The sequence below is a fragment of the Pecten maximus genome, chromosome 3, assembly GCF_902652985.1.
Source record: "Pecten maximus chromosome 3, xPecMax1.1, whole genome shotgun sequence".
Lineage (NCBI taxonomy): Eukaryota > Metazoa > Mollusca > Bivalvia > Pectinida > Pectinidae > Pecten > Pecten maximus.
Genome location: NC_047017.1, coordinates 44,142,591 through 44,159,370, shown reverse-complemented (window position 1 = coordinate 44,159,370; position 16,780 = coordinate 44,142,591). Strand labels below are relative to the sequence as shown.

The 16,780-nt window shown below is 34.9% G+C and overlaps 1 protein-coding gene across 1 annotated transcript in view; it reads left to right on the top strand.

Annotated features, from left to right (window-relative positions):
• Window positions 1-16,780, top strand: part of LOC117324316 (ALK tyrosine kinase receptor-like) — a 289,372-nt gene that overhangs the window by 169,566 nt on the left and 103,026 nt on the right. The window contains 3 exon segments of the mRNA XM_033880102.1: window positions 6,666-6,806; window positions 11,463-11,579; window positions 15,240-15,367. Of these exon segments, the coding sequence (XP_033735993.1) occupies window positions 6,666-6,806; window positions 11,463-11,579; window positions 15,240-15,367 (386 nt within the window).

The following is a 16,780-nucleotide window of genomic DNA, read 5'->3' as shown; positions in this document are numbered from 1 at the left end:
TTAGCCTCATGGTGATCTTTTCAGGAGTGAAGTTGGCCGTTCCGGAAATTATTCGCAGGGTCAGTCATATGACATGTCAAACAAGGAATCAGTACAGGATAACAAGTCCCATGGGTTAACATGTCAGTTATCTTGGTCTGGATAACAGTAAAATAGCTTGGTTACATATTACTTACCAATGCATTCATCAGTTCCCTGATCTATTAGAGGAATCCTCTTATTTCTTCGTGATGAAAGGAATAATGACAGCTCTTTGAATGTTTTTGGAACTGAATGCATTAATGCAGACTTTTCACTTCATATTATTTCTAAAAAATGTTCAAAACCAAATCAGCAATCTAGACAACTTTCAAAGGAACACTTTTGCTGACTTTCTTTTGGTGACAAAAATATTGGAACATATACATATTGTATACTGGAATTGTTTTCTACACTTTTACAGTAATTAAATGATTTTGCTTTCCACCACAATAGATGGGTGTTATTCATGTTATTCAATGATATAACATGTTTTGAGAAATTTTATGTATGAATTCAAGTCTGTTGGAAATTCTATGTATGAAGTCTGTAGGAAATTCTATGTATGAATTAAGTCCGTAGGAAATTCTATGTATGAATTAAGTCTGTTGGAAATTCTATATATGAAGTCTGCAGGAAAGTCTATGTATGAAGTCTGCAGGAAATTCTATGTGTGAAGTCCGTAGGAAATTCTATGTATGAATTAAGTCTGTAGGAAATTCTATGTATGAATTAAGTCTGTAGGAAATTCTATGTATGAAGTCCGTAGGAAATTCTATGTATGAAGTCTGTAGGAAATTCTATGTATGAAGTCCGTAGGAAATTCTATGTATGAAGTCCGTAGGAAATTCTATGTATGAAGTCTGTAGGAAATTCTATGTATGAAGTCCGTAGGAAATTCTATGTATGAAGTCCGTAGGAAAGTCTATGTATGAAGTCTGAAGGAAAGTCTATATATGAAGTCTGTAGGAAATTCTATGTATGAAGTCCATAAGAAAGTCTATGTATGAAGTCCAAAGGAAATTCTATGTATGAAGTCCGTAGGAAAGTCTATGTATGAAGTCTGTAGGAAAGTCTATGTATGAAGTCTGTAGGAAATTCTATGTATGAAGTCCGTAGTAAAGTCTATGTATGAAGTCCGTAGGAAATTCTATGTATGAAGTCTGAAGGAAAGTCTATGTATGAAGTCCGTAGGAAATTCTATGTATGAAGTCTGTAGGAAAGTCTATGTATGAAGTCCGTAGGAAATTCTATGTATGAAGTCTGTAGGAAATTCTATGTATGAAGTCTGAGGAAAGTCTATGTATGAAGTCCGTAGGAAAGTCTATGTATGAAGTCCGTAGGAAAGTCTATGTATGAAGTCCGTAGGAAAGTCTATGTATGAAGTCCGTAGGAAAGTCTATGTATATGAAGTCCGTATGAAATTCTATGTATGAAGTCCGTAGTAAATTCTATGTATGAAGTCCGTAGGAAATTCTATGTATGAAGTCCGTAGGAAAGTCTACTTGTATGAAGTCTGTTGGAAATTCTATGTATGAAGTCTGTAGGAAATTCTATGTATGAAGTCTGTAGGAAATTCTATGTATGAAGTCCGTAGGAAAGTCTATGTATGAAGTCTGTAGGAAATTCTATGTATGAAGTCCGTAGGAAAGTCTATGTATGAAGTCTGTAGGAAATTCTATGTATGAAGTCTGTAGGAAATTCTATGTATGAAGTCCGTAGGAAAGTCTATGTATGAAGTCTGTAGGAAATTCTATGTATGAAGTCCGTAGGAAAGTCTATGTATGAAGTTTGTAGGAAAGTCTATGTATGAAGTCCGTAGGAAAGTCTATATATGAAGTCCGTAGGAAAGTCTATGTATGAAGTCTGTAGGAAATTCTATGTATGAAGTCTGTATGAAATTCTATGTATGAAGTCTGTAGGAAATTCTATGTATGAAGTCCGTAGGAAAGTCTATGTATGAAGTCCGTAGGAAAGTCTATGTATGAAGTCCGTAGGAAATTCTATGTATGAAGTCCGTAGTAAAGTCTATGTATGAAGTCTGAGGAAAGTCTATGTATGAAGTCCGTAGGAAATTCTATGTATGAAGTCCATAGGAAAGTCTATGTATGAAGTCCGTAGGAAATTCTATGTATGAAGTCGGTAGGAAAGTCTATGTATGAAGTCCGTAGGAAATTCTATGTATGAAGTCTGTAGGAAAGTCTATGTATGAAGTCCGTAGGAAAGTCTACGTATGAAGTTTGTAGGAAATTCTATGTATGAAGTCCATAGTAAAGTCTATGTATGAAGTCCGTAGGAAATTCTATGTATGAAGTCTGTAGGAAATTCTATGTATGAAGTCCGTAGGAAATTCTATGTATGAAGTCCGTAGGAAAGTCTATGTATGGAGTCCGTAGGAAAGTCTATGTATGAAGTCCGTAGGAAATTCTATGTTTGAAGTCTGTAGGAAATTCTATGTATGAAGTCCGTAGGAAATTCTATGTATGAAGTCCGTAGGAAAGTCTATGTATGGAGTCCGTAGGAAAGTCTATGTATGAAGTCCATAGGAAATTCTATGTATGAAGTCCATAGTAAAGTCTATGTATGAAGTCTGTAGGAAATTCTATGTATGAAGTCCGTAGGAAATTCTATGTATGAAGTCCGTAGGAAAGTCTATGTATGGAGTCCGTAGGAAAGTCTATGTATGAAGTCCGTAGGAAATTCTATGTTTGAAGTCTGTAGGAAAGTCTATATATGATGAGATTGGATATTTTTGTCTCGTGTTGGTCTTCATCAGGCCATGATCATATGTGTTATATGACTGTACTACACAGCAATGCCCTGACCAAACTGTCTGGAAGACACTTATATCCTCAACAGACTTCAGAGCTTCACTTAAAAAAAACCTTCTTCTCTGTAAGGACATTGAGTACACAAAACAGTCTCCCAGAGGACATATAACATCAACGATAATTGTAGACAGTTTCCAAAACAAACTTGAGCCAACATTCAATGACCTGTAGCTATATATACATTACAACTGGATGTTTTGAGTCTGGTATAGAGGTTTTCTATCCTGCATCATCAATCTAATCTACAATGTCCGTGATACAACTGGTCCTTTTTGGTATGAAGTTAGCTATCACTCAGCCTTTTACTTAACTGTCACTTAAGTAGTAACTTGTTACTAACGAGTTGTAACTTGTCGCTAAGTAGTAACTTTATACTAACGAGTTGTAACCCATCACTAGTAGTAACTTGTTACTAACCAGTTGTAAACCGTCGTTAGTAGTAACTTGTTACTAAGCAGTTGTAACCCATCACTAGTAGTAACTTGATACTAACCAGTTGTAACCCCCTCACTAGTGGTAACTTGTTACTAACCGGTTGAAAACAGTCACTAGAAGTAACTTGTTACTAACGAGTTGTAACCCATCACTAGTGGTAACTTGTTACTAACCGGTTGAAAACAGTCACTAGAAGTAACTTGTTACTAACGAGTTGTAACCCATCACTAGTAGTAACTTGTTACTAACCAGTTGTAAACCGTCGTTAGTAGTAACTTGTTACTAACGAGTTGTAACCCATCACTAGTAGTAACATGTTACTAACCGGTTGTAAACAGTCACTAGAAGTAACTTGTTACTAACCAGTTGTAAACCGTCACTAGTAGTAACTTGTTACTAAGCAGTTGTATCCCATCACTAGTAGTAACTTGTTACTAACCAGTTGTAAACCGTCGTTAGTAGTAACTTGTTACTAAGCAGTTGTAACCCCCTCACTAGTGGTAACTTGTTACTAACCAGTTGAAAACAGTCACTAGTAGTAACTTGTTACTAACCAGTTGTAAACCGTTGTTAGTAGTAACTTGTTACTAAGCAGTTGTAACCCCCTCACTAGTGGTAACTTGTTACTAAGCAGTTGTAACCCCCTCACTAGTGGTAACTTGTTACTAACCAGTTGCTGCTCAGTTTTTAATTTGCTTCCTAATTATACCATCATCTAATTTATTAAGGGTAGGGGCTGGGGGTACATAGTAATTAATGAATTGTCTGTGGGTGTAGGGGCCACATAATCCAATTTAACATAGCTTCGTTTCATGATGATATTCTTCAAAGATTTATTTAAAAATCAATTGAAAACAATATCATATGTGACTTGTGATTAATTATTTTTGAGCATTAAATCATAAAATGTGAAGCATTATAAAACTAAGGCACTGAGTGAGCTATATACATAAAATGTGAAGCATTATAAAACTAAGGCACTGAGTGAGCTATATACATAAAATGTGAAGCATTATAAAACTAAGGCACTGAGTGAGCTATATACATAAAAGGTGAAGCATTATAAAACTAAGGCACTGAGTGAGCTATATACATAAAATGTGAAGCATTATAAAACTTTAAAGGCACTGAGTGAGCTATATACATAAAAGGTGAAGCATTAAAAAACTAAGGCACTGAGTGAGCTATATACATAAAAGGTGAAGCATTATAAAACTAAGGCACTGAGTGAGCTATATACATAAAAGGTGAAGCATTATAAAACTTTAAAGGCACTGAGTGAGCTATATACATAAAAGGTGAAGCATTATAAAACTTTAAAGGCACTGAGTGAGCTATATACATAAAATGTGAAGCATTATAAAACTTTAAAGGCACTGAGTGAGCTATATACATAAAAGGTGAAGCATTATAAAACTAAGGCACTGAGTGTATCATGGTTATATTGACAATGCTAATAGATGTGTCAAATAAGTGACAAATAAATTTTCACATTTATGGTGTTATAAGAACACTGACCACTTTATGGACTATGTGGACAGGTTGGTAAGACCCCAGTAATTGACATCTTGACATTTGCATCAATAGTACAGGCCATTAAGGTTCCTTAGTTTAAAAGGGTCTTGATAAATAATTGCATCAGTCATCCACAATTCTGCAAACTGCCAGACCAAAGATAGGTTACTCGCTGTTTGATTGGTAATTAATTGGTGTAGAAATGTTTGTGCTACGTTAGTAGAGGAAATCAAGTAGTTTTATTGGTTTAACAAGGCTTTTACAGTACATGTTTTCTTGTCTGGATGTAAGCTGAGAAGTGGTACTATTGACTGTCAAAACAGGGGCTCTGTATTCTAAGGGTTTTCTCTTTTGTGAGGGATCTATATTTTTTAATTCCACAATTAAATAGCGATCCTTAATTCTAGTAACCTATGAATTTGGAAGTAAGTACCTTTAGCTGCTTTGTAATATATACATGTATGGAATGCAGATCGAGGGGAAAAAATTGAACCATATTTCATAGCTTAAATTTGCATAACAGTGTGGTTAAACTTTATGCAAAATGATGAAACTCATGAATATTTCATAATTCTAATTATCATAAGAAATGAATAAATCAATTAAAATTCATAAAAGAAGAATCCAAATTAAACCTCAGTCCAATCTGTAATAGTTTGTCAAAACAACAGAATGGGAATTTTGTTAAACAGACTTCACCCAATTCCTGGATAATTGTTCTCAAAATGAATATTTAAGTTTGCAGACATTTGTACATCAATACCATTCATACTACAGAGATGATTTTTTTTATATCTTTGTGTTTTTTTTGTTTTGTTTTTTACTTTAATTGAGATGTGATCAATTAAAAGTAGTATAGACTGTATTTATCGGGCTCTTTTCTTTTGACCAGACATGTAATCCTTAAACAAAATCAATAAAATGGGAATAAGATATTGATTAACATTGGGACCAATCAAAACAGCAAAAAGAGAATAATATAAGAGGTCCAACAGGCCTGAATTGCTCACCTTTGATTAATAAAATAAGCATGTTTGAAGTTGATCTAGGTCATTTATGCATATACTAAGCTGATAACCACTTAATTCAAATATCAGAGTAAGATAGCTTTATTCATTTGATTAAAATTTAGAGTCACTCCAGCATACTGTTGGCCCAATATCAGGTCTCTGTGTCTCTTGGTCACTGAGAAATATTGTTTAAAATTTTCAACACGTTTGAACCCTGGTGTAACCTTGAATGTTGGTCAAACATGGGAGCTCTTCACCCAAGCATATGCTACAGACTGAACATCAGGTCTCTGGGTGTCTTGGTTATTGAGAAGATGTTGTTTGAAGATCATTTTAGCCTATATGACCCCTGTTGCCTTGAACTTAGGCCAAGGTCATTCCTTTGAACAAACTTTGTAGCCCTTTATTCAACTCAGTATGCTACAGACCTAACATCAGGTCTTTGGGCATCTTGGCTATTGAGAGAAGTTGTTTAAAGGAAAAGTTGACCCCAGACAGCTGACCGATAATGCTCCACAGCATATATCATCACAGCATAAGCTCACATGTCCTTAAGGGCACTGAAGGGGGCACTGAAGGGCACATACCTATACATGTAACTAGGTGGTGAGGAAGGATGACACTATGTTAATCTAGGTCAAATTGGCATCACACATGAACAATCACAATATGACAACAACCAGGCAGTTATATAGTTGTCATTTGTATTTCTGTCATATACTTTGTGCCTTGATGTTGTGTATTTATTTTGTATATTTTTGCATCATATACTTGTGCTTTCAAATTTGTAGAAAATTGTTAGGAAGTTAAAAGATAAGAAGAAATAAATCCTAATTGTGTTTATTCTCGTGTACAGGTGATTTGCCATTAAATGTATGTGACCTGTCAGAATTCGACTGCGGAGCGGGTGTGTGTATTCCTGTACACAAACGCTGTAACTTAGTGGTGGATTGTCCAGCTGAGTCAGAACATTCCGATGAGGACAAAGTTTTGTGTGGTTTGTATAAAATTCAGATAGATGTTCAAAGGGCAGCAACTCAATCTAAAAATGGATGGTCTAATAATTGTTAAATTCATTTTCATATTATATGATATACAGCATACAATTCCCCTTTTAATTAATGGGAATTTTTGATCCTGTATAACTTATATGACATATAGATTTGATCCAGTCAACTTGGATATCATGAGATCAACCCAATGAAATATATCATCAGATTATATAGTAAAAACTTCACAATCAAAATGATGTTTAAGTAATATTTATAAGGTAATCTGAGAGGAAGTCTGGAGTGAGCTATTCTAATCGTCTTTTGTCTGTCGTAGTGCCTCCTCTGTCCATTTTGACCACTTCTCAGAAACTTCTAAATTATCCCCTGAAGTTACATAGTTTCTATAGCCAAAGGTCAACCAAACTTGTGAATTATATGGTTCCCAACCCCCAGGGGAGTGCGGTGCTTTTACCAAAATTTTGAATTTCATGACCCTGGGGTCTCATGTTTTTCCTAGGGAGAGGGTAAACTTTACTATATTTCATTTGGGACATCACATTTTGACTATCATTTGTTATTAAAGGAATTCATTCTAACTTGGTTAGAATTATAAACTTTGGATGGCAGTTTGATGGTTTGGACATGTTGGTAATGACTGACCCATGGGGATTGAGGGATGGTGCAAAATGGGTCAAATCGACTGAATGTTCTGAGCACCCAAATAAGATACTCTGTCTAGATGGAGTGGTCTGTATGTGTTTAACCAGAATTGTGAATTTAATTAACCTGGGGTCATGGATCTACCACTGGGGAGGAGTTCACTTTACTGTAGTATATATTGGGCAATCACATTTTTGAACATAATTTGCTTGAGTGACATGGGAGAACGCATGGTCTGTGGTCTATCTGTAAATTCCTAGGTTTATCTTATCACTATTCAGTGAGATTAGTACAGGAAGGAAGGCAGCTAACTTGGATCTCTACAATTGAAGTTTGTTTTTTGCTTTTTCTTCAAAGGGGTATCTGAAGAGCTTAATTTTCTTAAAATTGATTTGTTGGTTAATTCCCCTTGGTCAACAGTTGTGCCCATTCAATCCAGTTTGGTATTGCTATTTCCTGAGAACTACAGGAGTGATATTTCTCAAACTTCATAGGTAGGCTCTCCTTGGTCTGTAAGTTCTTTTACTTTTGACATTTTTATTAAGATTTTCTACATAAAGTAATTACATGATACAGAAAGAAACAAAGACACCTTTCACACACACTTACATACACAGACTGTATATATATATATAACTTGAATACATAGTATGTAGCTTAGCTATAACTAATAGGTGAATAATACATGGAAAAAAACCTTTCATAGAAGGCAGCATATGGTATAAAATAATATGACAGAGGTGATGAACGATGTTTAACGATGAGTATAATCAGGTTATGGATGTCATATTGTTTACCTATTTTTCCAAATAATATTTGTTTTTTGACAGATTTAAATATATAGAAGTTTTTTTCAAATATCCAATTTTCAAGTAATATCCACAGCCTCTCAACGTGTTCACATTCATATTCATAAAAAAAATGTAAAATTGTTTCTTCTTCTTTACAAAATGTACAAGACGGATCATCATATATATTTATCTTAGTAAGGTAGTCATTTGTGTGCATATTTGATTTTGAGACTGATTTAAAAACAATAAAAAAAGGGCTGAAGGGTTGCCATTTTGAATCTTGACAGGTTGTAATTTGCTATTGTTATATACATGTATTAGAAAATATTTAATGGGTATTTCTCAAATTACTGATGTGGGTTTCTCTTAATTTGTCCCTAGCTGTGCTTAATCTACAAATGTAATTGGAAAACAAAATGGCCATTGGGTGGCCATTTTGAATTTTGACATGTTTGAAGTCTGCATGCTGCTTGAGCTGTTCATCAGAAAACTAGTACTTTTGTTAAGAATATTTCTCAATTTTCATATGTAGATTCTCGTTGGTTCCTAATTTTACACATTTAATTTTGTTTTTGATTGGAAAACAAAATGGCTGACAGGCAACTGTATATCTTTGATTTTGACAGTTGAAGTTTCCTTTTGCTATTTCCTGTTCACTGTGAGTTTAGTTCTTAATGGATTCCTCTTAGATTTTATTTGTGGATTCTCCCTGTTACTAAATAATCAAGAGGAAAGAGAGAAAGAAGGGAAAGGTAGAAACGAAATAAAATTCATTCATTGGTGGCCACCAAGTTATGAGATCTCTTGTTTCGGGGTGCGATATGGATTATTTATCTTAAAGCTGACAGTGCAAGTTAAAAAGCATCCAATTGAGATTAAAAAAAAATAACACATGTACAGATTTCCGAAAATCGTTTTTGAGACATCCCCCAGTTATGGTAGTGTCGTATCTAAGGACGGGCAGACATTTTTCTTTTTCGTTATGCATGGATACGAACCGCTATAAAAGCGCGTGCGTTCATTGAGACAAGTATCAGTCTATCGATACATGCGCAAAGCGACACATCTCTCCATTATTATATAGTATACGTTCTCAATACATACGCCAACGGGTTTTTGTTTTCATTGTACGCAACTGTAGAACTTGGATATGGAATTTGAAGAGGTAATTATATATATAAATATATATTTATTTTATTTTACAATAAAAGAAAGAAAAGAAAATTTTGTCAATACAATAAATTTGGGCCTCAACAAAAACATGCACCTAATAAAATTATAAACAGAACTCCTACCTGAGTCTTTACAACTGTTACAGTATTATATCCATAGTTTCCATCGATATATTTTCCGTGTCTTCGTATCATTTGTGCACGTGTCATAACGCAATTAAATCGTGATAAAACTGCACTACTGCACTACAACAGCCCTAGTGTAGTGTAGTGTAGACAATATGAATACATCCGAGGAGTTCCGAGTGCTAGTGTAGATGCGAGTAAAAATTGGAACTCCTCGGACTGTTTACTTGTTATCGAAATGGCTGCACCCACGAAAAACACGTGAGAAAATGGATAGAGTATTTCGGATTAATTCGTTATGCATCTCAGCATTTATTTGGAGATTTTATTTTGAACAAGATTTGAAAGATAAACTGAGAGACACTGACCATCTTTCTGCTCAGGTTACAGGTAAGTGCTTCGTCTGTTTGGTGTCGTTCGCGAATACAGTTGTAGGTCACGTGATGTACAGATGTAGTGTAGGTGATACAGGTGTGCCACCGTGAACACCTGAGGTTAGAGTGAATGCGAGTGTGACGAAGCATGTTCTTTTTATAGCAGCGGCGGTTTGGTTGTATCCACGCATAACAAAAAAGAAAAATGTCTGCCCGTCCTTCGATACGACACTACCATAACTGGGGAATGTCTCGGAAACGATTTTTGGAAATCTGTACATGTATTTTTTTTAAATCTCAATTAGATGCTTTTTAACTTGCACTGTCAGCTTTAACTTGAAATTCAAAAGAGAAGCTAAATCCTTTGAGGGTGGTAATAAAAGTAAAGTATCAGAGTGTACATTTGGTATTGCATGAAATATAAACTACAGCTTTTTCTTGTTTTCAATCTGTCATAATAATTTTATATCGTAAATGTAGCATCTTTAATGTGTTGGAAGACTTTAAGTCTACTCACTGCCTGAGAGTTACTGCCCTTGCATCAATAGATTTATATTAATAGCCAAGAGCTAAAGGAAATAAAAAAGAATATTATTTGAAATGGGTATTTCTGAAACACTTTGATTATTGGGGTATGTCTCAGACTTTTCATTTTCACACCATTTCCGTGACAAATTATAGTGTGGGAATAGCTTTATAGTACAGACATAAGTTTATTACACTTACTTATACATATTTTACAGAGTCTATGTGTCTATCAGGCAATCTGTCTATTGATAGCTGGTTGTAAACCATAACCATAGTAACACCTGAAATACCACTATCTATATTGTCCAGACAGGAAATGGGTACACTTTGCACAATTTTAAAGGCCCTCCAGTCAAGTGTATGTATCTTAAAGGACTGCTCATAGCTGCCTACACAGGACTGCATGTAAATATGCTATAAATTAAGTATAATGTTGGACCTGGATCTGGAGTATCCATATTTATTACATATTATAAAGAATTACCAAAATTAAAATGTAAATTACAGAAGAAAATATATGAGTTCTACTGTATTATAGATGTACAAGCAACATAGAAAATATTCACTTCCTGGAATATATACATGTATAATGGATATAGCAAAATATAGTTGAGACTGTGACAATACTTGATGAGAATTCTGTTTATTAGATGTACCAGACATTTAGAACTTTCCTGAATTAATAGTCACCTACTGGTGAAACTGGGGGACTATAGGCGTCCTCTCCCTCTGTCTACATGTGTATGTACATAACACCAAAGTTTGTTAGCCCTCTATCACCTTCATTCCTTGAGAGGTTTTGATCAAATTTTACACCAATTCAAATGACAATAATATCTTGGATAAGCTCAAAGTTTCAGGATGGTTGGGTCAAGGTCAAGGTCAAGGACATTGTTACTATTTTTAGAAAATCCTTGTCAGCGCTCTAGTGGGGTGGTAGGGCATATGTATTACTTTAACAATATTCAATATGCTTTTTTATTATAACAAAGCTGTTTTTTTTTAAACAGGGTCGCTACCTGAGGATGTGATGTGTTCATTTCAAACTGGTATGTGTGGATGGCACAGTGTTGGCAATGGAAAAAAAATTACCTGGATACATGAGCCAAAGTCTAAAAACAGCATAGGTAAGACATTAATTAGGCCCTGTATTGAAGATGCCTAAAGTGCCCTATGGTAATCAATGTCATCGGGTCAGGTCAAAGTTCAAGGTCAAATTTTGCATCTTTTCTTTGATAAACATTTTGTTATGATATGATGAAGCAAAGTTGTTCAGAATTAAACGAGGAGTCTACTGACAAAAGTTCAAGTCATCAGATCAGAGGTCAAATGTCAAGGTTAAATTTTGTAGTTTTTCACTAATGAACATTTTGTTTAATAACACTTTGTAGGAATCAGATGTCAAGGTCAAAGGTCAAAGTCAAATTTTGTAGCTTTTCACTGATGAACATTTTGTGATGATACTTTGAAGTCATGTTTGTTAGAGTTAAACAAGGACTCATCTGACCAAAGGTCAAGGTCACATGGTCAAAGGACAAGGTAAAATTTTGCATCTTTTCACTGATGAATATTTTGTTATGACATGATTGAGCAATTTTTTTCACAATTAAAGAAGGAGTCTGCTGACAAAAGGTCAAGGTCATCAGGTCAGAGTTCATGGTAGCTGGGTCAAAGGTGAAGCTCTAATTTTGTAACATTTTATTAATGAACATATTGTTGTGACACAAGGAAGCGGTGTTTGTTAGAATTAGACAAGGAGTCAACTGACCAAAGGTCAAGGTCATGGGGTCAAAGGTCAAGGTGAAATTTTGTAGCTTTTCACGGATGAACATTTTGTAATGACACTATGAAACATAGTTGGTTGAATTTTAACAAGGAGTTCACTGATGTAAGATCAAGGTCACTGGGTTAAAGGTGAAAGTTAAAATTTCGTATCTTTTCACTATTGAATTTTTTATGATGACATTATTAAGTAAAATTAGTTGGAATTCAACAATAAATCAAATGTTTTAAAGTCAGGTGAACTTGGTTAATGTCATGGCAAATTTCATATTGTTTTAGTGATGAACATTTTGAACAATTAGAATAAAGTGTCTTTCTGAAGTATCTGTTTCTAAGCTTCTGGAGAAACACAAATCATGGGTATTGAGCCACTCACATGGTATCTTAACTTTAGTTTATGTGGACAACACTCTACCCAACTGAGCTATCACAGTCCCTCAATGGATTAAAGATCAAGGTGATTTGGGTCCAAAGTTTAAAGACAAAACGGATCTCTGTCTAGTATTTACATTTCTGTTAACTCAGCAAATATGGAGGTGAAAGGAAACAAGAGTCACATCATAGCAAGTTTGAAATGTATATTTTGATTTCTTCCGTTTATTTTTGAAGTCCAAATGTCACACATCAACTTAAGCAATTTGGGCAGATGCTTTTTTGATGATTTATGGTGGATATATTGCCACAATACTTTGAATTGAAAATTTGACTTAGTAGAATCTATTCTGTTAAATAGAAATTCGGAGACAGTTAAGTGCAAATTTATAAACAAGTATATTGTGTATATTAAAATAGTTATATTTTACACCTACAAACATTCATAAAATCTACAATCTGATGACAAAAGTTTTTTTTTTTTTTTTTTTACATGAGTTATAATAATCAAGTTGTCATTCATCAATGTAATCCCTTGTTGGGAGATGTTGGTGATAAGTTGTCATTCATCAATATAATCCCTTGTTGAGAGATGTTGGTGATATTAGTTGTCATTCATCAATATAATCCCTTGTTGAGAGATGTTGGTGATAAGTTGTCATTCGATCATCAATGTAATCCCTTGTTGGGAGATGTTGATGATCAGTTGTCATTCATCAATATAATCCCTTGTTGAGAGATGTTGGTGATCAGTTGTCATTCATCAATATAATCCCTTGTTGGGAGATGTTGGTGATCAGTTGTCATTCATCAATATAATCCCTTGTTGAGAGGTGTTGGTGATCAGTTGTCATTCATCAATATAATCCCTTGTTGGGAGATGTTGGTGATCAGTTGTCATTCATAAATATAATCCCTTGTTGGGAGATGTTGATGATAAGTTGTCATTCATCAATATAATCCCTTGTTGGGAGATGTTGGTGATAAGTTGTCATTCATCAATATAATCCCTTGTTGAGAGATGTTGGTGATAAGTTGTCATTCATCAATATAATCCCTTGTTGGGAGATGTTGGTGATCAGTTGTCATTCATCAATATAATCCCTTGTTGAGAGATGTTGGTGATCAGTTGTCATTCATCAATATAATCCCTTGTTGGGAGATGTTGGTGATCAGTTGTCATTCATCAATATAATCCCTTGTTGAGAGATGTTGGTGATAAGTTGTCATTCGATCATCAATGTAATCCCTTGTTGAGAGATGTTGGTGATAAGTTGTCATTCGATCATCAATATAATCCCTTCTTGGGAGATGTTGGTGATAAGTTGTCATTCATCAATATAATCCCTTGTTGGGAGATGTTGGTGATAAGTTGTCATTCATCAATATAATCCCTTGTTGAGAGATGTTGGTGATAAGTTGTCATTCATCAATATAATCCCTTGTTGGGAGATGTTGGTGATAAGTTGTCATTCATCAATATAATCCCTTGTTGAGAGATGTTGGTGATAAGTTGTCATTCATCAATATAATCCCTTGTTGGGAGATGTTGGTGATCAGTTGTCATTCATCAATATAATCCCTTGTTGGGAGATGTTGGTGATAAGTTGTCATTCATCAATATAATCCCTTGTTGAGAGATGTTGGTGATCAGTTGTCATTCATCAATATAATCCCTTGTTGGGAGATGTTGGTGATCAGTTGTCATTCATCAATATAATCCCTTGTTGGGAGATGTTGGTGATCAGTTGTCATTCATCAATGTAATCCCTTGTTGAGAGATGTTGGTGATATTAGTTGTCATTCATCAATATAATCCCTTGTTGGGAGATGTTGGTGATCAGTTGTCATTCATCAAGGTAATCCCTTGTTGAGAGGTGTTGGTGATCAGTTGTCATTCATCAATATAATCCCTTGTTGGGAGATGTTGGTGATCAGTTGTCATTCATCAAGGTAATCCCTTGTTGAGAGGTGTTGGTGATCAGTTGTCATTCATCAATATAATCCCTTGTTGGGAGATGTTGGTGATCAGTTGTCATTCGATCATCAATATAATCCCTTGTTGGGAGATGTTGATGATCAGTTGTCATTCATCAATATAATCCCTTGTTGAGAGATGTTGGTGATCAGTTGTCATTCATCAATATAATCCCTTGTTGGGAGATGTTGGTGATCAGTTGTCATTCGATCATCAATATAATCCCTTGTTGGGAGATGTTGATGATCAGTTGTCATTCATCAATATAATCCCTTGTTGAGAGATGTTGGTGATCAGTTGTCATTCATCAATATAATCCCTTGTTGAGAGATGTTGGTGATCAGTTGTCATTCGATCATCAATATAATCCCTTGTTGGGAGATGTTGATGATCAGTTGTCATTCATCAATATAATCCCTTGTTGGGAGATGTTGGTGATCAGTTGTCATTCATCAATATAATCCCTTGTTGAGAGGTGTTGGTGATCAGTTGTCATTCATCAATGTAATCCCTTGTTGGGAGATGTTGTTGATAAGTTGAAATAACTTGTGTTTGATCCATTGAGTTTTATGATAAGTATGCTTCCATCAGAATGTGATTATTACTGAGATTTGAGTTGCCATGGTTACATACAGTATACACTGCGATTTTACAGGTTATGTTCAGACAAATATATCAAAAGGCTTTGTGATTAAGGACTATGCGATACTGGAGAGCGCCACTTATGTCCGTCCACCTGCCCAGGTGTTTGATCCCAGCTCACCATACTTCAACATGTGCAAGGTATTTCTCATTTATCATTTAAAATGTAATGGTCAGTGATTGGTCAATAAGGATAACTTTGGGGTAAAAGGGTTATTGTCATATCAGGGTTGAAAATGATAATTTAAGGTCAAAATAGCTTTCATGTGAAAATTGTCAATTGCCATATTGGTGAACTTAGAGAGATGAGTTTGGAGTCAAAAGGTTAAGGTTCATATATGTGGGTTAAGAAGGATATAACACATGATGAATATGCATGATTCGAGTATATTGACCCTATAAATTTTGACCTTTGGGTCTATTTTGGATATAGTTTATATACAACTAACACATTAAAAACAGTTTACCTGTTTATTGTTTGATACATTTACGTTTTATACAAAACACATTTGGCATATCAGGGGCTACTCACTCCAACTCTAAACTCACTTATAAAAATATAAACTACAGTGGAACTTCGTTAACTCGAACTCGGATAACTCGAATACCCCGCTTAACTCGAAGTATCTCGCCGGTCCCGGCCGAATTCTCTCTTTATCTTAGTAAAAAAACTCGGAAAATTTGAATTCGGATAACTCGAAAAACTCGGATAATACAAAGTAAAAATTTGGTCCCAACAATAAAAATCCTACTTGAAATGTTCGAATAACTCGAAGTATAATTTTCGTCGATCGGTGGCAAACGCCGACATTTTTTAAGAGCTAAATTCCGTTTGTAAAACTGAACATATCGGCACTACTAACCTACATGCTATTATAAGTGTTTCATAAATTCATAAAAGAAATTGTCGGTTGAATCTTATAACAACAAGTCTTGGTGATAAAAAGTACTGCTTTACTTACATCAGGTAATTTCCCAAGGCGGTTGCCGATATCAGTACACACGATAGTCAACAACTCATCTACCGTTCGCTCAAGCGGAACTAATCTCTGACACACCGGTAGATCTACCCGGCTGATGTTTTTTACAGGTGTAGAAATGACACAGTCACCGGCGCCTATTAAATCTTTAAACTGCTGAAACAATAGCGTAATTACTGCCGAGGTGTTCAGAGTACAACTGTAACGGTCAGTGCTGTCTATTAAATCGGATAAAACGCCAACTCAGTTACAGTAACATTTTATACGCACATGCGCAGCCCAACTTTCGGTGCTAATACACATGGAAATGGCGTGGTTATCAATAAAAAGTAAGTAGGCCGATCAAACAGTATTTTATATATGTCCAATAAAAGGTAATTGTTCTGTTCGTTTTGTATGCAATCTGTGTTAAACTTAAACGGTTATTTGTTTTGACATTAATAACTTGTTATTTTGTCGAATTCTGTTTTATCGTTTACCTTTTGCAAACATGACTTGCACATCAGATCGTTATTGAAGCGACTAAGTGAAAGAAACTTTATCGTGACTGTATATCGGCAAAACTACACCAAAT